At 36.6% G+C, this 22,066-nt stretch overlaps 4 protein-coding genes across 4 annotated transcripts; 2 read left to right on the top strand and 2 right to left on the bottom strand.

Moving 5' to 3' along the window:
- Positions 1-1,006: 1,006 nt before the first annotated feature.
- On the bottom strand, positions 1,007-4,969 carry LOC149381792 (laccase-4-like). The gene is made up of 6 exons (XM_089629824.1): positions 4,745-4,969; positions 4,366-4,517; positions 3,383-3,627; positions 2,703-2,831; positions 1,465-2,391; positions 1,007-1,347 (listed from the first exon to the last, which is right to left on the bottom strand). Exons 1-6 carry the CDS (start codon positions 4,835-4,837, stop codon positions 1,217-1,219), a joined length of 1,677 nt encoding a protein of 558 aa, XP_089485950.1. The 5' UTR covers positions 4,838-4,969; the 3' UTR covers positions 1,007-1,216.
- Positions 4,970-11,930: 6,961 nt separating this feature from the next.
- On the top strand, positions 11,931-13,063 carry LOC149381793 (homeobox prospero protein). Its single transcript, XM_089629989.1, has 2 exons — positions 11,931-12,231; positions 12,372-13,063. The coding sequence occupies exons 1-2, from the start codon at positions 12,198-12,200 to the stop codon at positions 12,824-12,826; spliced, it is 489 nt and encodes a 162-aa protein (XP_089486115.1). The 5' UTR covers positions 11,931-12,197; the 3' UTR covers positions 12,827-13,063.
- Positions 13,064-13,482: 419 nt separating this feature from the next.
- LOC149381794 (protein OCTOPUS-like) lies at positions 13,483-15,188 on the bottom strand. The gene has a single exon (XM_089601910.1). It carries the CDS (start codon positions 14,989-14,991, stop codon positions 13,642-13,644), a length of 1,350 nt encoding a protein of 449 aa, XP_089458036.1. The 5' UTR covers positions 14,992-15,188; the 3' UTR covers positions 13,483-13,641.
- Positions 15,189-21,108: 5,920 nt separating this feature from the next.
- Positions 21,109-21,886, top strand: LOC149381795 (uncharacterized). The gene is made up of 4 exons (XM_089601428.1): positions 21,109-21,532; positions 21,595-21,735; positions 21,788-21,795; positions 21,877-21,886. The coding sequence occupies exons 1-4, from the start codon at positions 21,308-21,310 to the stop codon at positions 21,884-21,886; spliced, it is 384 nt and encodes a 127-aa protein (XP_089457554.1). The 5' UTR covers positions 21,109-21,307.
- The last annotated feature ends 180 nt before the right edge of the window (positions 21,887-22,066 follow it).

A 22,066-nucleotide genomic window follows, 5' to 3' on the forward strand; every position in this document is an offset into this window, starting at 1 on the left:
CATGTTGGCTATTTCCCTAAAAGTTGTGAAACATAGACTAAAAACAAATTTCATAGTTTCATTTTGGCTATTTCGCTACAATGCCCTTAAATAAAAGGATATTTCATTAAGGATGTTATTGTACTTACACATATATGGAAGTCATACTTTTGGATTAATTTTGACTTATTAGATTTTGGTCCTAAAGTATTGAGAATGTCAAAGTTTAGGAAGAATCCCTAAACATATTGTTTCCTAATAGTGGATTTATTGAATTCGAAGCATAGTACATTATACATATTTAATGATACTTCAAAGTCCAACGTTTTAAATTTCGACGATTTTTCGTCGATTTTCGAAGGTGACGCCGCTGCCGTTGGGTGTCCGGCCGATGAAAGTATATTTTTTTCCGTTGTTTTTCGATTTTTTGTCTTTTTTCATTTAGTTTTGTCGTTTTATATTTTGTTGTCATTTTTTTTGCTTGTTCGCAACAAAGCAAAATAAATAGGCAATCATGGATTCAAACGCGCGACATCATGATCCAAATTCGTAGTGCTAACCACGTGACCTATGATTTAATTATGTTGGTTTAGGTTTTTTTTTATTATATCTATTCTATTTTAGTTATAGTCCATTAGGAAAATAGCGATCCAAGTCAATATTGAAAAAAAAATATAGCGGCCCATTTAATATGTTAAACATTGTTAAGTCAATCCAAGTCTTTTTCTTATTTTGTGGTTATTATAAATTTTTGGGTCCGAAAGGATTAAAATGAAAATATGTTTTTTGTCTACTTATTACAATTATACATACTATATATTAAGTCGATAGGTCATATAACATTTTAAAAGTTTAAAAAATTGAAAAATGTATGTATATATTATACAACATTATTTATGCTCGATTTTTTATCATCAGCATATTGGTTTTCCATGGAAAACTACTTTTGAAAACGGTATATCAGTTACCATTTTTCATATTATTTTCGTAAATCGGGATGCTCGAAATGTCCTTGTGACCCCGAAAATACAAAGGATAAAAAAAAAGATGTTCATTTATTTTTCCACTCTAAGTTGAGCAACCTCGTCTTACATATCTTGCTCGAAAAAGAACTTCTCTCTCTTTCCTTATGGTGCACAAGTGTTTTGTAGTGAAGATGAATGAACAAAAAAATACGAAGCAGAGAAAAACATTGATACACTCATGCAGATAATATATTAAAATATGTTAGTTTCGATCAACACTTGGGAAGATCAGAGGGAGGTGGTAAAAGAGACTCATTCGGTCCTTTCCCATTGTCCACCACAAACGCCATCTTCAATCCCCACGTTGTGTGCACTTCCAAATGGCAATGCATGAACCAAACACCTTCCAATATATCAATAAAACGAGTTTATCACTTTATTACATCTAAACGATATATAGGACAAAATTATACAGAATAGTCATACGAAACTTATTAATTATACATTGAAATATATATACCTGGATTGTCAGCTGTGAATCTGATGGCTGTCCAACCACCGGAAGGCACGCCAACGGTGTTCCTCTCGACTGGGTCGACCAAGTTAAAGTTTCTTGGATCAGTTTTAGGGTTGAAATTACCTAGACCGCGTCCGACGACGAAGAAGTTGAACCCATGCAAGTGAATTGGATGATTCTCCGGCGTTATAAGTCCAGTATCTTGCAACACAAGTTGCACTGTCGAGTTGTACTTAAGCCGATAAAGCCTCGTCCCCGTCGTCGTCGCAATTCCAGTCGTATTAGGCGGCGCCGCGTAATTAAACGTCCTCGGTGGATTTCCAGGAAAATCATCGGTGAAAACCCCAGACATGTTAAAGAAATGAGCCTGAAGAAGCGCGGTGGTCGGCATAACAAACGTGACATTGTTGATGGATGCGACGACTCGACTCCCGTTGATGCAGCTCCGGCAAGGGTTAACACCGAGCCCGACTGCGAAGAGGATACTTCGGTCAGGCTTTCCGGTGGGAACCCTAGCTGGGTAGGTTTTTGAGTTGAGGCTGCGTAGGGAGGTGGAGAATGCAGCGGCGAGTGACGTGGCGTTTTGCGGCGGAGGGGTGACGAGGATCGTCCGGGAGGAGGTTAGGGCGCCAGAGTATCGGAGAGTGGCGACGGCAGTGGCATTGTCGACGGCGATGGGGGCATCCATGAATGGCGAGACTGAGACGCGGTAAGCACCGGCGAGGTTTCTGGCGGAGACGAGGACGTTGGTGGTTTGGCCAGGGGCGATGAGTACTTCATTGGTTTTGAAGGGCTTTGTGTAGACGGCATCGACCTCCACCACCGTCAGGCTGTGGCCGGCAATCTTGAAGAAGAGTTCTTCGTTGAGTGCAGCGTTGATTAGGCGTAGCATGTATCTTTTCCCTGCTTCTACATTTAGTGTCAACCCTCCTATACACCAAATAGAATTAGAGTTTTTGAGATTAGTATATGGGGCAATTAGGCCAATAACCTAATAGTTCACCTTCCTTTTAACAAGTAGCACAAGTTTTATTTTATTAAAAAAATAGCAAACTAAGCCCGAAGTAAATTAATTAACTAAAGAGTACATTAATTAACGAGTAAATTTAATTTACTCTTTTCTCATAAATTTATTGCGGACCAATTAAATAAAGCTTTGGCTAAAATCTTAAATAATTTCTCCATGCGGCGGTTGAGATTTAGGAATGTTGTTATGCTATGATGAGATTATCGTAACCAACCTTGAGTTGGGCAACTTGAGAGAGGCCCTGGAAGGCCATTCATGGTGTGAGCGTCCGAGACATTCGGCGCCAATCCGGATTTCAAAGCCTCGTTTATGACGGCTTCCACATCCGATTTCCACCATTCAGCTGCAATGCAACTATTTTTTGTTAATTCCATCACAAAAAATAAATAATGTCAAATCAAAGTGTTTCTTGCCAGAAATTTTACTAGATATGAGTAACAAATAAAAAAATTTGGCTGAAATTTAATTACATTTTCCCGTAAAAACTCGATGAACTTGGCTAATTATGATTAACAAAAAATTAGAGTAACAATTTTTTTTAATCGAAAACCAGTCCTTCTAGAAATTCAAACAAATTTTTTAAATCGACATAAAAAAAAGCAATCCATACATAATTAGTATGTCTAAACTTATTATCATGAAATAGTTTTTATCATGTTACAAACAATCAGTTTTTTTTTTAATATTTACATAATGTTTTTAAACCTTGTTGTTGTTGTTGTTTTTTTTTTTTTTTTTGACATTCAATAACTTTGAACAAACATTATTCTTAAAAAAAGATTTAAAAACACCCATGCGCTATTTTAAAAAATGAAACACTTTTAAAATACTATTTCAGTAATTTTTACTTTTTATGTTGTTGGTTTAATATATATTGTCAAAGCTGAGTCTCACCTAGAACAATGACTTTTTCCTTGTGGGGCTTGGGAAATGGATAGGGAACGCCACGCTTAGGCAGAATGACAATTGGGCCGTGAACTGTGGCCCTGAGCCAGAGGATGTGGGCGTGCCACCAGAGAGTCCCTCTTTGTCCGGTCAATGTGAAGTTGTACACGTAGCTTTGACCCGACTGAATCGGGCATTGGGTGATATATGCAGGCCCATCGGCCCAACCCGTTCTCAGCTGCCTAATCCCATGCCTTCCCATCCCATTCCGTTCCAAACAAACAAGACGGTTAGAAAAAGAAATGAGTGGAAATAGCCTTCGATAGTCGTTTTTCGTAATTTTTTTTTTAATATTAGTTGTTAAACGTTTAATATTTAGTGTCCATTTTACCTTTAAATAACTGTTGACCAAATTTCAATAGATATTAACCAGATTTTAATATACCAATATTTTTAACCAAATTTCAATTACTGTTAACCAGATTTCAATAAATGTTAAAAGGATTTCAAAAAAATTTAATCAAATTTCAAAAATTGTTAACCAGATTTCAATAGTTGTTGACCAAATTTCAATAACTGTTGATCATATAGAGAATATAAGGGTATTTTTCTCTGGAGAAAAAAGAAACGATTACCGCCGCAGTATTTTGAAAACATTAATAAGATATGAAAAGTGAGACACGTTTTGGGTAAGTTATGGGTAAGTTATGTAATTTTTCCGAAAAAATGAGTGGAGAATCATTGATATTTGGGAGAATACTAAAATTATATGACAATTTAAAGTTTTTTTTTTTTTAAACTAAAATCTATTTATTTCTTTTAAATTCTAAAACTATGATTATTTATTGGTCAATTTGTCAATAAATAACTGTATTTCATAGTGTTTTTGAATTAGAAGTAATTAATAGATTTTGGTAATAAAAAAATCATAATTTTGGAATTGTCCCTAAACATTCCCCTTATATATTTAGACACGAAATATAGATTTATACCAGTGAATGCTTAGATTGTATTGGACATGGTTGACGACTTTGACCAAAACGGTGTCGTCTTCTCTCGCGTAAATGGTGGGACCAGGGGACTTTCCGTTTACAGTCACAATAGACTTACTTGAGCATAATTTTGTTGTGTTTTTCAACACCACCTATACAAATTTAATCCACAGAATTGAGTTACTCTAGCAAATACATGGTGATATATCATTAATAATGGTTGTTACATTGTAAAAAAATGCTAAATAAAGATTTTCAAACTTTTGAAGAGAATTTAAAAGGGCCCCAAAAAAAGGAAAAGGCAAGAAAGAGAAGAAAGATTGAAAGAAACTTGAATTAAATAGTCTTTGTAATAAAGTTCACCAAAAACAATACTCACATTGAACTTATAATGTCGAACCATGCATTCAACTGAAGCTGGAAACAAACAGACCATCAATATCAGTGCACGAACCCATGGTGAAATCTCCATTTTTTTTTCTCTCTCCGATTTTCACGAGAATATATTAATTATTTGTATCTTCGACTAGACCAAGTAATTATATCTTTTGTAGTTCTCAATTTGCTTGCACTGAAAATCAATGTTGGATCAAAGCCAACTTATATACACAACTATGATCATTCTTCATGACACAAATGCGACTCTTAGTTGCCATGTCGTTTTTGCCATGGTTGGTGAATAAGCATGCTTAAGCTGGCCAACTAAGAAAAATGGTGTTTTATGTGTTTTTTTTTTCTCCCTTGTATATCACACAAAGTAGTTATACTTTTCGAAATTAAGCAATAGAATAACAACATATTGTTGAGGTTGATCCATGATAGATATACTCTAACTTAATTTATCATTTATCATTTGGCCTATGTATGAGCCGGCTAGACTTTTGAAAGGGATTAGGGTTTGGTAAAACCGTAAAGTACACACGATCTGATCAGTGAAAGGAAGCCAAAACAACATGATAGTCATTGAAGCTTGCGGTTGATAATATTAGCTCCAATTTTTAATTTGGTCAATGATGTAACATTGACAACGAAACACAACCCCGCCACTAATTCAGCTTGGTTCATGTATTCATGATTACACTTAGGTTGTTTTATTGGGTTCTTAGCTATTTATGAGCTATATATGCATCTCATTAGTTCTCCTCTAAATAATATAAAATAAATGGTAGTGTCCCCTTATGTTAGTTTAATATTGGATTAACTGATCTAAAATAACATTAATGATGTAATGCATGCAGATGCAATTATAGTATATTGTGCGTTGAGAACGTAACCTTCTCTTCTTAATTATAAAAAGTAGCTCTACATTTTATAGTTGGAGAAATGCTTTAGAAAATATACTACCATTACCATGCAATCACACACTTAGAGCCATTAATGTGAGAACTAATAATGTTGTGTTAAACTTGATAAGTGCATCTTAAGGGCAAGTTTTTTTTTTCTATCATATCCGCCTGCCTCGAGGCTCCCACACATTTAGTTGACTATGTTCTCGAGAAGAATGTTTTGGGCAAGAAGTATCATGGAGAAAGGATTTCACTAAAAGATGGGCAACATGTACCAAATTAGACCTACTATGGATTCTTGGATTCCATGACCATTTTTGTTTTCGGCCGATTTCGACACCACAACCATTGGACATAAATTTGAGAGTCGGGGATGATTTGATCACAACGGAAGTTACATGGGATGACATCTTACATGATCAACTATCTCTACCTCTCGACTTGGATATGATCCGCTAAGTGTCGCATGACAAGACAAGATCATATGACATTTCTCCATGATGGTCGGATCTAGAATAGTATATGGAATATCTACCACCTTCGGATCTAGAATAGGTTTAAGGTACTCATTTTTCTAATACATGCTTCAACAATCACTCTAGACTTTCAAATGTCGAGCTAAAATCATTGAATTCAACCGACTTGGGCTCGTCTTGATAGAGTTCTTGTTAACAGTGATATATATGCAAAGCTTCTTCCAGGTTATTTATGTTAAACATTTTACTAGATCTCTTAGCGATCATTCTCCGTTGGTCATTTCTGCTAAAACATTTGTTCCGGTTAAGTCGTCTTTCAAATTTTGTAAAATGTGGACTACAAGTGCTGATTTTATTCCTCTTGTCAAGGATAATTGGAAAGCTTTTTATCACAACACCTCTCCTCTGAGTCATTTTACGAAGAATCTTCATAATCTGTCTAATATTTTAAAGAAGTTTAACTGGAATCACTTTGGTAATGTTATTAAAGCCCCAGAGGAAGCTAAAACTAAAGTGGAGAATCTGGAAGCTTCCCTTCGGTTTGGATGGAATGATTTGATTTATGCTCAACCTTGTGAAGCTAAGAATGTTCTTATTCTACTTTAAGGGAACGACATGCTTTCAGCTAAAGCTCTCTGATGGTACATTAACATCAGATAAGTGTCTGATTAACTCTGCTACAATTGATTGCTTTTCTCAATTATTTACCGCCTCTACTTTCCAGAATCCTTATAATTTCTTGGATATTATTAGTCTTTCTATTACTCCGAGTCATAATTGTGTTCTTAAAGGTTTGCCATCTAAACAAGAAATACATGATTGCTATTAAGAAGCTAAATGCAGATAGTGCCCCTGGTTGTGATGGATATTCGGGTCACTTTTTCTTGTGTTGCTGGGATATTATTCATAAAGAGCTTGTTCTTGCAATCCATGATTTCTTTACAGGTGCTACTATTCCTAAAATGATCTCTTCCACTATCTTGGTCACGATTCCAAAAATTTCTCACCCTACCACCTTTGCCAATCTGAGGGCTATTAGCTTATGCAACTTCCTTCACAAGATTATAACAGGTATTATTAACTCTAGGCTCTCCACCATTCTTGCTCCGATAATTGGCCTTGAACAATCTGGTTTCATCAAAGGGAGAGCTATTCAAGAGAATATTGCTCTAGCTCATAAGCTCATTCAATACATTGATGCTAAAGTCCATGGGGGTAATATTATTACTAAAGTTGACATGTCCAAAGCATATGATAGAGTAGAATTGATCTTTCTTATTCGTACTTCGAGAAAGCATGGATTTTCTAAAAAAAATTGTGGATTTGGTCTTTAGATCTCTTAGCAACAATTGATATTCTATTCAAATTAATGGTATTCAATCAGACTATTTCAAGGCCTCTCGTGGTCTTAGACAGGGTGATCCTTTTTCCCCTAGTCTCTTTGTGATTGTACAGGATGCTTTGAGTAGAAGGATCAATCATGCGTTTAACTCTGGTTTGCGCAAACGATTTCATGTTTCGGGGTCCACAATCGCTGTAAGTCATCTTATGTTCACTGATGATATGCGCTTATATTCAATCATGGCAGTAAAAGGACTCTTATAACTCTCTAGAAGATTATTTGGAGAATATGAAGCTGTGTCTGGTCAACTAATGAACACAGATAAAAGCTCTTTCATCCCCAGCTGGAAATGAAGTGGTGCTTCTACTTTTGTTCAGAATATTAACATAATTATGAGATTCAAATGTTCTTCTCTTCCAATCAAATACTTGGGCGTTCCTTTGTTCAAAGGAAAATGGCGTGCTGAGTATTTTGGCGAGTTGGTGAAAAAGTTAAAACTCGTTTGGTCAGGTGGAAAACCAAATATTTAACTTCTGGAGGTAAAATATCCTTGTTCCGAAAACTGCTCTTCATAGACTGGATCAAATATATGTTAATTTCCGTTGGAATAATAAAGGCATTTCTCGACATCACTGGGTTGCTTGGAAGAAAATTTTCCACCCTGTATCTCTTGCAGGTCTTAACATCATAAGTAATGAGCATATGGCTGAGTCTCTTATTGCTAAAATGGCTTGGGAATACCTTAATGATGACAACCTGTGGATTCATACTGCTTTTAAGTGCTTATGTTGCTCCATTACGAAGGGAGAGACGTTTTCACATCTTTTCTTCTTCAACGACGTGACTAAGCGCATCTGGAATATTTTTCATGGGGAGTTGAGACATTTTTAGAAAGAATTGACAATCTCTCGTCTTTTAAAAAAAATCAATGACAATGTTCAGAAATGTATGGTTCAATTTAAAATTTAACATGCCTGTTATTATATTTTTTGAGAAATTTGAAAGAGTAGATGCAAAAATCTTTACGAGGATAGAGATATGAACATATTGAAGATTAAAAATAGTACCTCTAGTGTTGTTTCTCTCCTTCACTCGAGCAGTAGTGATTTTGCTAACCTTGGTTTTGATAATAAACATGGTGTATGGTTGAACTGGAAAGCTCCAGATACTGGTCTTAAACGGAACATTGATGGTTCTTTTAAGAATGGTCACGGCTCTATTGGTGGTGTTGTAAAAAGCTCTAAAGGTGAATGTATTAAGAGTTTTGCTTTTGCTGGCAAAGTTTTAGTTGATTCTAGCCTGGCTGCCGAGCTTGAATGCTTGATTTTTAGCATCCTCAACATGAGAGACTTGAGGAAGGATATTAAGGTTATTGAAAGCGATTCCAAAATTCTTATTGTAAATTTTTATATGACGCCTTACATGGGATTGAATTTGTTCATGCATTTCGTGAGGAAAATACGGTGGCGGATGCACTTAGCAAGTTTGGTCATTCCGTAAATCAATGTGTCTTCATTGCCCGTTTTGATCTTCCTCTTGCTATCTTTACTTGTAAAAGATTGTACGAGGTATAGATATAATAAAATTTTTTATGTAATCTATGTTCTTACGATCTTCTTTTTCTTTTTTATTTTCATTTATTCTATGTAACTACGGTTTTCTTCCGCCACAAACGATTATTATGAATAAAATTTTCGTGGTTCTACCCAAGGTTCGAAATGCCATTTTCGATACCGTTTTGAGACTCCCGATTTACGAAAAATCGACACGCCGATAGAAAATCGAACGAAAAAAAATGTGGAAATGAGCAAATGAAATGCCATTTTCGATGGAAAACCGACATGTCGATGAAAAACCGAACGGAAATAATGTTGTAAATATACTAAAAGTATATACATGTATACACATATACGTATTTTACAATTTTAATTTAATTTATTTATATATAGTGTATTTTCTCCGACATTCGGCGGCGGAGCCGTTTTCGGACATCAAAGGAAATCCGGCGAGGTGCGTGATTTCAAAAGCAAGGACCAGCGATTTAGAACTAATTAATTTATTTACTCTTTTTCCTTGGTTGCCATGGTGTAGGAAATGAATGTTGCGAGAGATTGGCGTACTACATGACCATCTACGTCTTTTGGTTGAATCGCCAAAGCATCCTGGACTTGAATAGGCAAAGCGCAAAGACTACAGTTAAAAAGAAAAACATTTCGCATTTCCTTGAAAGACAGTGAGTGAACTCAAAATCCAAGGAAACTCAAATGCGTGAAGAAATGTCGTCTTTGAGTTCCTGCGGATAAGGCTTTGCAGTACGAGACAGTTGACGCCATCACACTGTCTACTTTAGGTAGCTTTACATACCATTAGAATCCGAATCGTGAATTTCAAATCTTCCAACAAATTAAATCACAAAATAATACCCTATTACTTTTTATATTTCAACAAATTAAATCTTACTTTGTAATTTCTGGCATGAGCAACTAATGGTTAGTACTTAGTAACTAATATTAAAAACGAATCACATCTGTAAAATTTCTTCCAATATTGTGACCTTTATATATCTTTGTATTTGTGTTTTTTTTTTTTTTTTGTCAGGTTGTAATTAAATCTAATTCTGTAATGTCTGGCATGGGCAACTAATGGCCAGTAATTAACATTTTCAGTATCTTCGCTTAGTAGTACAAATCTAAGAATCACGTCTGTAGAATTTCTTCCAATATTGTGACCTTTATCTTTGTAATTTGTGTTTTTTTTTTTTGTCAGGACGTAATTCGATGTACAATATATATTGATTGTTGATAGCTACAGATATGAATAACACAACACTCACACGATTATGGTTATGAACACACGCACAGGTTCTTGGATAAAGCCGCGGTGACGGAAACTCCTTCCGGTGTGGGCGCCGGGGATCATGTTCGCCGCCGTGCACAGCCAGACGGGAACTCTCGTCGTCCTCGCCGGCTTCGAGATCCCGGCGGCGAGGAGGGCCACGGGGAAACGAAACGGCCTCACTAAGCTCCAGAGGATAGGAATCGGTCTCGCGATCTCGATCACTGCGGCGGTGGAGCTCGGGATTTCCACAGTCTGTTCTCGGCGCTGTCGCTGGGGAATTATTTGAGCTCGATTCCGGTGGCGGCGGCGACTACGAGAGGTGGGGAGTCGGGTGGATTCCGCCGGAGAATTTGAATTAAGGGGTGTGTAACTAAGAATTTGGGGTATATGATTAAACAACTACGCTACCTAAAATAAAATTGCACCATAGTTAAGGTTTTTTTTTTTATTTTTTTATTTTTTTTTATTTATGAACTAACCGAATTTATAACATAACAATTAATTGAGAACTATTGATATCAATCATAGCCTTTTTTATTTTAGTTTTTTATTATATTTTTTATATAAAAAAACTACCGATAAATGACAAATGTTTAGATTACAAAGAAATTTCAAAATAACCCGTGGTAGATAATTGCAAACTAGAGAAATTGTCTAATTTGCCACTAATTTTATAACATTTTCCCACTTTCCACCAAAACGCTAATTTTTCTCAAGATGCCACCTATATGTCAACAATGTCGACATCTATATCAACAATGTTGACATCTAATAGTGAAAGACAAACATAGATGTCAACATTGTTGACATTGATGGTGACATTTTGGGAAAAATTAGCATTTTGGTGGAAAGTGGAAAAATGTTATGAAGTTAGTGGCAAATTAAGCAATTTCTCTTGCAAACTATCATGGAATTGCAAACTTTGAATTCAAATGTTTCGCGTGGCTATTTTATATATAATATATAGCCGTTGTAAATTTTTAGATGAAAAAGATAAAAGTTAACCACAAATAAACCTGGATAACGGACGGTAATGGAAGAATCGATTCCGACGGCGCAGACTTTCGGACATTATCAGAACGAAAAATTTCGATTGTTGTATTAATATATAAGCTACATCTTTCCTTTTCAGTAATAAGAGAATATAACTTGTGGATTATTGTTTGCAGGTAATCAGTTATTATCAGATTATTACATGAATCACAAGTATTCAAATGTTAAGAATTAGATTAAAATTCATAATTGATTTGTATAAAACGTTGATTATATGATTGTTTTCACATTTATAGCTAGTAATGAACTACTACGGATCAGTGTAATTTTTTTCCAATTGGGTTTTTAGTGGATTTTTCTATTACAATTCGTTTATAACCAACTTTTTTTAGAAAATCCTAAGAGATTTTGAGTTTTTTATTCTGAGAGGGAGAGAACAAGATTTTAAATTAAAAGACATATTTCTCTCTTTGAGTTCGAGTATATTAACAATTGCAATTTCACACCACCGGGTTCAATCTCAACTCGCATTGCCTTAAAAAAATAATTAGTAATAATTAATTTACAATTATTAAACAAACCAGCTAATATGCAATTTTAACTTTATGGCTACTTGGCTAAATTGCACACCCCCCAATCTAAATTCTTAAGTAGCCTTTCAGGTAAAAAAGAGAAAAAAGAAAAAAAGAGAAACGAAGGGACTCAATATCGGAAACCTCGCGTCTCGAGGCTGATTCCGTCCGGCGAAATCGAAACTTCTAGTCCTGCGGAGGGTGAAATCGAGCCCGGATTCTCTTCATCGACTCTTTCTTTTTAATCGGTTCTCTGAGATTTTAATTTTACGAGATTTAGTCGTTTGGAATTTGGGATCGTATCTAATCTAGCTGAACGTGAATCATGGTACGCAAGCGATTCCAGCCACCGAAAACAGGTAATTCTCGCGGTCCGAATAACCAATTCTTAGAAATAAACATGAAAGAGAATGAAAATATATTTTCCGTTGTTTGGTTGACTGGCCTGCTTGCCCACCAAGTGTTCGACTAAATACCAGAGTCACTTTCACTCCCCCAGGAATCGAGTGGCTCAAATCCGTAGAATACGACAAGTTCTTCTCGAAATACGGATTGGGGAAGAAGGACTTCCGGTTCCTGAAGCCGATGGCGAGGGGACTGATGATTACGTACGCGCTTGGCGGCGCGTGTTGGTGGTTCAACGAGACCTCTCCGCTGGGGTGGTGGACTCTGAAGCCGATACCCAAGGAGGAGAAAGAGCTTGCTCATCTGTACGAGCGCAAGGAATATCCTTACCCTGGAGACAAGGAAGCCATGGACGAGTTCATCGCCAATGGAGGCATGATCGGCACCACCGTGGATCCCAAAGGCTACGTCGTGTTCGACAGAGACGGGTCAAGCTTCCAGAAGGAGATGCACGAGCAGAAGTTCCAAGGCGAGGCTAACAAGCTCTGGATCAGGATGAAGAATGAGGTCCTCACTGAGCTTCACAACAAGGGCTTTGATGTTGAATAGATAATGGTTTTGGTAATTTTTTATTATTTTAAGAAATAAGCTCATAAATACTGCAACAGCCAAGTTTTGAACTTCTCTTAATTTAGCAAGTGGTTGACTTTCGAGCACCAGTCTACATGTACAAGACAATGCTGGAGTGAGTTTTGTGAGGTGTTTATTTTCAAAAGAAAGTGAAGAAGCAAGAGAGTCCTTTTTCCACCTTTTTGGTTGCTGTGGTGTAGACCAAAAAGAAGTGAACTTTTTTTTTTTTTTTTTTGTTGCTGCAAAACCTAGTACATACTTTTTGAAAAACAAAGATAGATTTGATTGGAATCATACAGGGAAAAATGCAAATGCGAGAGCTCGAGCAAGTACCCGAAATAAAGCTTTCATTTTTTTAAAGTTTGGAAATAATTTTTTAAAATGTTAAAAGTCGGGTAGATAGATAGTTAAGCAAACACGCATGTCAAGTGAAAATCATGAAAGAATTCACGAGAAGTGGATGTGTCGCAACCAACAAAACCACCTTTATTATGGGCGCGCGCAGATTGTACCATCGAGTGATTTCCTTTTAAAAGCCTTACCGGCTGAGCAACAAACGGTCCTTTTCTCTATATTGATAATGAAAACAGAATGTCTCGTTGTTTCTATATTGAGCATGAACACCATGGAACCGGGAATGGAATGGACTGAAAGATACAATTATGCTTTTGATAAACAACATTAAGTTCTACAACAATACTCTTTTTTTTTTTTCTTTTTTATGCCTTTACAGAGCGTGGTAAAAATACTAATACTAGTCTACGACCATGTAAAAAAAAAAAACCAAAGTAATATTACAAAACATTCTTTCTCCGGCTCTGACCGGCCCTCCGGCCATGGCCGTGGCTCCTCAGCGGCGTCAAGTAAAACCTCAAAAGGCCAGCGTCGGCATTGGCCGGAGCCGGCGAGTACCGCACGCTCCGGTTCCTCTGCAGCACCAAATCCTCTCTGCTCCTCAAACCTCCGGTGGTGCCATTTCCGGCGCCGGCATCGTTCCGGCAGCTCACGCTGTAGCTCCGGATGAGCTTCTGGCTCACCGGACATTCCTTTCCCTTCCCTCCTCCGCTGCCCCAGATGCTCCACATCTTTCCCCACCCCTGAATCGGCAGTGGCGGAGCGGTCTTCTTCTTTGCGGCGGCGGCGTCGGCGTCGGCGGCGAGGAGGAGCTTGGCGCCGTAGAAGAGGTCGGTGGTGGCCGGGGAGACCTTGGCGTCGGAGTTTCCGCACTCGAAGCTCCGGCGGCCGCGGCAATAGTAGTCCCTCGTCTGCTCGCTCCCGCCGGGGCTGCTCGAGTCTCCGCCGCCGTCTTCCACCACCGCCACCATCGGCGGAACCCGCGCCGCCGTCGTCGTCCTTCCGATCCAACAGCCGTCCCAGCTCGCCCTTGGCTCGTCGAACGAGAATCGCCGGCACTCGTCCACCGACATTCGTCTCGGATCCGCATCGCAGGATCTCCGGCCGCCGCCGAATCCGTACTCTCCGACCTCCGACTGAGTCTCCCGCCGTGAAACGCCGTCGTAGTTCTCCTCGTCGTCGTTGTTCTCTTCCTCCCCCTCTTTCTTCTTGGACTTAGGTTTTCGCCTCCATTTCACCAGCTTCTTGCTCAGACCAGAGGCTTTTACCCAAAATGTCCCCGCGATTTCCCGTAAATCTCTCCCCGTGCCACCGCCGCCTCCGCTTTTCTTCCTGGCCCACTCGAGATCTATCAACTCCTTCATCGTCTTCGTCTCTGCTTCAACCCTAACCCTTGACTCTTCTTCTTCTTCCTTGAGATCAAACCCTAAGTTTCCGATCTCGGCCTCCAACTTCCTCGGCGTTCCCTTACCCTCGTCGTCGCGGTTGAACAGGTTCCACAGTGAGCTTCCGCCGCCCCGGGGAAGCACGTCGCACGATTTCCGGCGGTGGGACTCGTCTCCGCCGCCGCCGGGGTTCTCCTCCGAGCAGGACTTGCTTCGTCGGAGCTCGCGGGAAGGGGATTTATTTCCGGCGGAGACTCCTGCTGCACCTGATGCGGCGGCGGCGGCGGCTTCGATGCCGGCGAGGCGTTCGCGGAGGCAGGAGGCGCAGAATCCGGTGACCGGAGTGGCAGGGTGACGGTGACAGGTGGAGCGGCGGCGAATCTGCGATTGAGATTTGACCGTCATGGTTGGCTCGGAGTTTGGTTCGGATTCGGGCTTTGGGTTTCGGATTCAAGAGAGTCGAGTGAATGTGGGTACAGCCGAGTGCATTTTTAGAAGAAGAGGTGTGTGAAGTGGGACAGTAGAGAGAGAAAGAAATAGAGAGAGACAGACAGAAATAGAACATGTAAAGCTGAAACCTTAGATAAACCCCTCTCTCACTCTTCTTTGGATCCTTATTATTGCATATTTTATTATTATTGTTTTTTCTGAAAATTATTATTATTGCTATGACAGTATGACGTTTCCAATGCAATGCAGTTTGTGTTTTCTCTTTTCTTTTTCTCAAAGGAATAATTTACCGATTCCTATTAATTGAGATTTTATGCCTTTTCCACTAACGAGCCCAAAGCGCATTAAGAATGTTAATACAATAATTGGCAATTAATCATAAATAAACAATAAAAAAAATTAACTAATATAACAGGTTTTTAGCAATTAGTTAATTTTGAAAATTCACTCTTTATTTTTCTTTCAATTATAAAAATAATTGAAATTTTACTCCCAATTTCAACTTCATCCGTTTGTAAATGTTTATTTTGTTGATTTTGATAGATAACAAATATTGTGCTCGTCCACAAACAAATCATAATAGTTAAAATATTTAATTTTGATAATGAACACTATGCAATGCGCACAAATTTTACGCAGAGTATGTTTACCATATTAGCATAAATAAACTACTAAAAACCTAATTTAATTAACAAATATGTAGAATTCTACATTTCCCATATATCATAGATTTTATAGCGAGGAAAATAAAAAGATGAAGAGAAACGTGAATAGTGATGAAATGAACGCTTAACTAATTTAAAAGCTTGAAATTTTATTTAAATCATTGTAGATTCTTCATTTAATTTAATTATATCATTACTTTCTATAACACATGGAAGGAAACAATTTATTTTGCAAATAAAAAATAATATTAAATTTGCATACTTCAATTTATAGGTAGACATAATATTAAACCGCATGAACAATTATTAAAGAACAACCTCGTACATTTAACAACGATAATATAATGAGTAGTGATGTGGTGTGTAAGTTATTTTTAAACAATTATTTTTCTAAACATAATATTAAACCGCAAAAAAAAAAAAAAAAAAAAAAAAATCCCACGTGAGACTTGAACAATTTGCATACTTCAATTTTATAATAGATTTTCGTAGATAGACATAGGGTTTCATAGTTTAGGAAAATAATAAAATAAAAATAACTTACATACCACATCACTACTCATTATATTATCGTTGTTTAAATGTAAGAGAGTGTTCGTTACAATACTTAAACCAAGTTATTTGCTATGCAAATTTAACAAGGTACGTCTTAACATGGAAGTTATAGTTGTACTTATTTAGGCCAACAAACATAGAGTACACTCGAACACTTGGTCGCTCACAAATTGATAAGTTTTAGTAATAGTTAACTATAACGCTAATGGAAATGGCAGGGATAGAGATGAAGACAAATAATGGGGTTATATACTCGTCGCAAGATGTAAGATTTGTGATAACTTGAGCAGCGTGAGTTTATTATTACAGGTCATAAGACTAGTAATTCAACATTCGATTTTGAAGCTTTCAAACCATTGGGAGTAAGTGAAAAAGGTTCACAAATTTGGGCTCCCAAGATTTCAGTCCCAACAAAAGAAAACTGGTTGTTGTCTCATGCAACGCGTCCGCATTCGTCATTCTCTTACTCGTCATATTCATCCACCACCTATGCCATCTCGGCGACAGCATGATTACTCGTTAAAGAATGGTGTCCACTAACAGACTTGATCGTAGACCTGAACGGGCTGGCATCGGCGTCAAAGGCGCGATACAAAAAAACAAAATCGTCAGAATTTTGATGACGTCGAAGAGCAGGGGATGCCAAGTTTTGTGGTGAGGGAGGTCATCTAATGACATTGACTATCTAGGGTTGTTAACTAATCAATAAAATATCTAAATGTCATAAGACTATAATATATTTTATTCTAAGTCAAAATTCACAAATACGGAGAGAGAGAGAGAGAGAGAGAGAGAGAGAGAGAGAGAGAGAGAGAGAGAGAGAGAGAGAGAGAGAGAGAGAGAGAGAGAGAGAGAGATATCGTTAGCGTAGAGCTACAATTGATCAATCGGGACGCGACAATTTGGAATTGTCCTTTGAAGATGTCATCCTGGAAGGTCAAGAGCCGAGCGATGACGAATTCACGAGTGGTGACATAGATGACTCGACCTACGGGGGTCCTTTCACAATGCCTTGTGTCAAGAAACCTCATGCTTTATTCGTATGTGTGACGCCCGAACCTGCTCTAGTGAAGGCACCTTCGTCTTCTTCGACGATGATGACTTTGTAGTTGTTTATAAATGTTTTTTTTAGGGAGGACTTTATTAGTCAATGATACAAGAGCAAGAACTGATATATACAAAAATACGTGAGACCAATCAAATATACGAATTTAATATGCTACCACATAAACATACTCCAGAATGGGATTCAATCCCCACGTTTTTCGTGTAAGAGAAGAAGTAGCATTACCACTTGCTCCAAACAAGTTTGAGTCTATTAATGTTGTTGTTGTTGTTTTTTTTTTTAGGTTTTTTTTAATATTCAAATAACCCATAATAGACATAGAATTTTGGAAAAACAATGCAAGCCAAAAATTATAAAAAGTACTCAATATATAAAATAGATTTGTATCATAACTAATTTGTTAAAAACACATAAGTAATACACAATAAATTGATGATATAAAGTATGCAACACGATAAAACTCGAAGAATATATATAATATTTTCCAAAAATCAAATACAAAAATTCAAAATTTTAAATTAAATAACTTTGTAACACTATAAATTTATTTTTAGTTAAAATAGTATTCATTCTAGTACTTTCTTTGTAATAGATGACAAATGTATCAGTGAATACCTAAAAACAAAAACACACGTGGTTTCAATTAAATTGAATAATTACAGGTAGGAATATCCCCCCAGAAGGCGTTAGCAAGTATTCATTTGTCAAATTGGATGGTTCTGGCAATTGGTTGCAAAATAATGGCTCGAAAAAGATTTTAATTTTATATGCGCAAAGAAAAATAAAACGGCATCAAGAAAATGGAAGTATGGAATAGTATGGTATGGAAGGGCAAGAGAGATTATCGGCCATAACATGTTTGATAAGAGGGCCCGAAGAAGACAGAAAACGACACTAAGCAAAATGCCAAAACCCAACTTCCTTCACACTCACACGCACTCACTCACTCCCCAAATACGACGCCACGATTGCCATCGATATCCACAATAATGTGTTTTTTGTGTTTTCTCTTCTATTATTTAAAATAATAAGGTCATTTTTTCTTGGAATATTCAATTTATAACCATATCATTCGTTCCTTTGTGCTATTCTTTTCTTCGTCTACTACAAGTCTACAAGTGAAAGATTATACAGTTGACCAATTTGATTAGTTACAATGTATGTAAATGTGAACTTTTATTAGAATCAGATGTTTCGGTGGGGTGTTATTAAAGCTGTTATGTGGTCCCAGTTTTATTTAATCAGCCTATAGCTTTCAAATGAAAATAGTTTGATGTTTCATGTGATTTCTTTTATTGCTGATTCATTAAGTTGGAATGTGGATGGTGTATAATTAAGATAAGAGCTTACAAAAAAAAAAAAAAAAAAAAGCAAAGACCGTGATATGTTTTTTCTAAATAATGCGTCTCGCTCGCACCAATAATACATAAATAAATAAATTGTGTCACGTGTAGATAAGTTCTTCTTAATTTACTTTTTAGCCTTTTTTTCACCCAACAAAACAAACCATACTAACGATGTACGAATAAATAGACAAACAACTACAAATCCCAATCCCATGATAATCAAAATACAAGTTATGTGATATATTTTAAAATAGTTTTAGTAAGAAAGATTGATTTGATTTACTTCTGTGATGAATGTTATTCGAATAAAATTGGGATTAAAAGTCATATGGTTGTTGTGACATCATTTCGTTGAATGTTTTTATTTGTGTTTTTGGAAAAGTGTGCTATTTGATTTGACTATGAGCTTTTACGTGCCATGAATGTAATGTAGATGAACCACTATAAGAACTGGGGACTCTGACCCTCAATAACAGAGAAATTGAATAATTTATCATCAATTTCATAACATTTTCTCACTTTCCACCAAAACACTAATTTTTCTCAACATGCCACCGAGATGTCATAGTGAAAGGCAAAAATAAATGTCAATATTGTTGACATAAATTGTGACATTTTGGGACAAATTAATGTTTTGGTGGAAAGTGAGAAAATGTTATGAAATTTGTGACAAATAAGACAATTTCTCAATAATCAAACTTGAGTCAATGATTTTGAAAATATATAAATGTAAATAAAATACGTGCAATATTGACTTGGCAATTTACAGAACACATAGTGCGCAGTGTACCTACTGGCTTCTTTATTAATTTGAGTAAATAAGATCATTGTTGACTATGTTCGATCCTTCATTTTTCTATTAACATATTGCAATGAACAATCATTTGATTTTTTTTTTTTTAATATAAACTCAATATAAGAAAGGCTCTCAGCTTGAGAGTAGTAGCCGAGAGCCAAAAACACTCGAAACTCGGAACATGGAACTACAGAGGCTTGAATAAAATTGGTCATATACAATACAACTCGGGAAATACAAACCATTGCTCTCTTCTCAGATTTTACAAGAAATAGGATTCACGTAACTATACAAAAAAAAAAAAAAAAAAAAATCAATGCCAGAAACCTCTCAAAATTATTGGACAAAGGGAATGATTCTATACAGAAAAGTAATTTTATACAGTAAAGGGAGTGATTCCAAATATTAAAAAAAAAAAAAAAAAAATTTGTCGTAAGAGTTATCTTTTAAGAATTCCTTTTATAAAGTTCAACTATGGCGTTATCTTTTATAAATCCCTTTGTTCTCTCCTCAAGTCAAGAATATAACCTAAATTTTAGGGAAAATAATGAATAAAGTATTAATTATGTCTCCTTGTAATATATGCTAGGCTCTAAATAGTAATATCCGTTTTATAATTATGTAATTACTAAAGCCAATAAAGTTTTTTTTTTTTTTTTTTATTGATTTTGGTTTATAATTTTTTTCATTTTGTTGTTATGTAATACTTATTTTGGTTAGGATCGAAACAGATCGATTAGTTAACTTCCAGCATCCAGATTTAAATATTATTAAGGGAAAATAACACATTTATACCCTGTGTTTTAGTGAAATGTCGAGTTTAACCCTCGGTTTTCAAAAATGTCGAGTTCATACCCTTTGTTTAACTCAAATGACGAAATTATACCCTCTGTTTAACTAAAATGACGAAATTATACCCTGAAATAGACAACAGTGTCACGAATATTCTTTTTATTGACTTTTCATTGACGTTGACTATAATATTTATATATAAACACCAATTATCTTTATTCATTCGCGCCATATATGTAATTTACTTAAAAACTAAAAAAATAAACAACAATCTCTTAATCGTGAAGAACACAGAAATAGGCAAAGAGGTAAACATCGATAGTTGATAGTCATCAAAATCGCATATTCGAACAGAGAATCCAGGATTTAGAGTTACAATTCGAACACGGAATGAAGTCATTTCTTAGGAGGTATGAGTTTTATTATTTAATTTCAATTTAAGGCTATTTTTATTTCAAAATTGAGAATTTGAAAGTTAGGGCACTGATTTAGATTTGATTTGGTTTTTCTTATATAAGAGTTAATATCAATGAAAGAGAGATTTGTGACGCTGTTATTCATTTCATGGTATAATTTCGTCATTTTAGTTAAACATAGGGTAAAATTTCGTCATTTTAGTTAAACAGAGGGTATGAACCCGACATTTTTGAAAACCGAGGGTTAAACTCGACATTTCACTAAAACACAGGGTATAAATGTGTTATTCTATGAACCACTAATGAAAATAACAAAAAAAATCTAATAAAACTATTAACAATAATTTGTTTTTTTATTTTTTATTTTTTATTTTTTTTTATATAAAAACAAGGTATTTTCATACTAAAATGAGTCATTCTCAAAATAAGAACGATAAGCGAAGTATTCTCGAAAAAACAAGTTTTCATAACGAAATGACTCAAGTAATTTTCAATCCCTTTAGCCCCGACACAATGCACACATTCTAACCTAAGATGGACCAAAGCATTCCAAGCCCATATAGCTTCAAATATGGACTCGAACACAATCTCTCTCTCTCTTCGTCGCGAAGCAGAAGGATCAAATTTCAAAGCCGATGGTGAAGCACAATCCAATGGACAAGGCAAAGGAATTCCTAGGACTAAGCAAACAAGACTCGGAGCTCGTCTCGCGAATCGCTGTTCCTCCGCCACGTCATCACGGCGGCTATCTTGGCGGTCTACGCAGCTTCTACGAGGACTTCGCGCTGAGAGGCATCCGAGTCGGCCGAGTTGAGCCCGGACTCGTCGTCTGTGCCTTCAAAGTCCCTCCTCGACTCACCGTAAGCGAAATCCCCAAACTCGGTCGGCGAATCTCCGTCGCTAATTTTATTAATTGGAACAGGACAGGAACGGGAAATTGGCTTCGGGAGCGATCGCGAATCTGGTGGACGAGGTCGGAGGCGCGTTGACCCACGCGGAGGGACTTCCGAGGAGTGTCTCGGTCGATATGTCGATCTCATTCCTCTCCTCTGCTTACCTCGACGTATGTTCTTTCTCTTGAATTCTCGTTTGTTTGTTGCTGTCACGGTTTTAAGGTCTATAGGTACGATCTTAGTTCTGAATATTTATAAAGGTGAAAAACCATTTGTGCCCCATAATTTATTATGATTTTTGGTTTTCTCAGACGGTCCTGATTATGTTTTCAAATTGAGTAGTCTGTTACCTCATGGTCAAAACTTCTCTGGAAATATATTGCATCGTTAAAGATATTTAGAAACCGAAGCTTATGTTGAACTTACATGTACTCATATTAAGAAACTCATGACAGTCATCTTTCCTTTGGGGATACTTGGTATCTCCAATAGCTGGAGGGA

Source organism: Urtica dioica, chromosome 11 (genome assembly GCF_054948205.1).
Source record: "Urtica dioica subsp. dioica isolate 48M chromosome 11, U.dioica_male_clone48M_v1_H2, whole genome shotgun sequence".
NCBI lineage: Eukaryota > Viridiplantae > Streptophyta > Magnoliopsida > Rosales > Urticaceae > Urtica > Urtica dioica.

What these genes read in the sequence shown, in the direction of transcription:
- LOC149381795 (XM_089601428.1), top strand. Translation starts at nt 21,308, where the DNA reads ATGGTGAAGCACAATCCAATGGACAAGGCAAAGGAATTCCTAGGACTA. An exon ending in AAGTCCCTCCTCGACTCACC is followed by an intron (nt 21,533 to 21,594) that starts GTAAGCGAAATC and finishes TAATTGGAACAG; the next exon opens with GACAGGAACGGGAAATTGGC.
- LOC149381792 (XM_089629824.1), bottom strand. Translation starts at nt 4,837, where the DNA reads ATGGAGATTTCACCATGGGTTCGTGCACTGATATTGATGGTCTGTTTG. An exon ending in CTCAAGTTGCCCAACTCAAG is followed by an intron (nt 2,392 to 2,702) that starts GTTGGTTACGAT and finishes TTTGGTGTATAG; the next exon opens with GAGGGTTGACACTAAATGTA. An exon ending in ATTCACAGCTGACAATCCAG is followed by an intron (nt 1,348 to 1,464) that starts GTATATATATTT and finishes ATATATTGGAAG; the next exon opens with GTGTTTGGTTCATGCATTGC.
- LOC149381794 (XM_089601910.1), bottom strand. Translation starts at nt 14,991, where the DNA reads ATGACGGTCAAATCTCAATCGCAGATTCGCCGCCGCTCCACCTGTCAC.
- LOC149381793 (XM_089629989.1), top strand. Translation starts at nt 12,198, where the DNA reads ATGGTACGCAAGCGATTCCAGCCACCGAAAACAG. An exon ending in ATTCCAGCCACCGAAAACAG is followed by an intron (nt 12,232 to 12,371) that starts GTAATTCTCGCG and finishes TCACTCCCCCAG; the next exon opens with GAATCGAGTGGCTCAAATCC.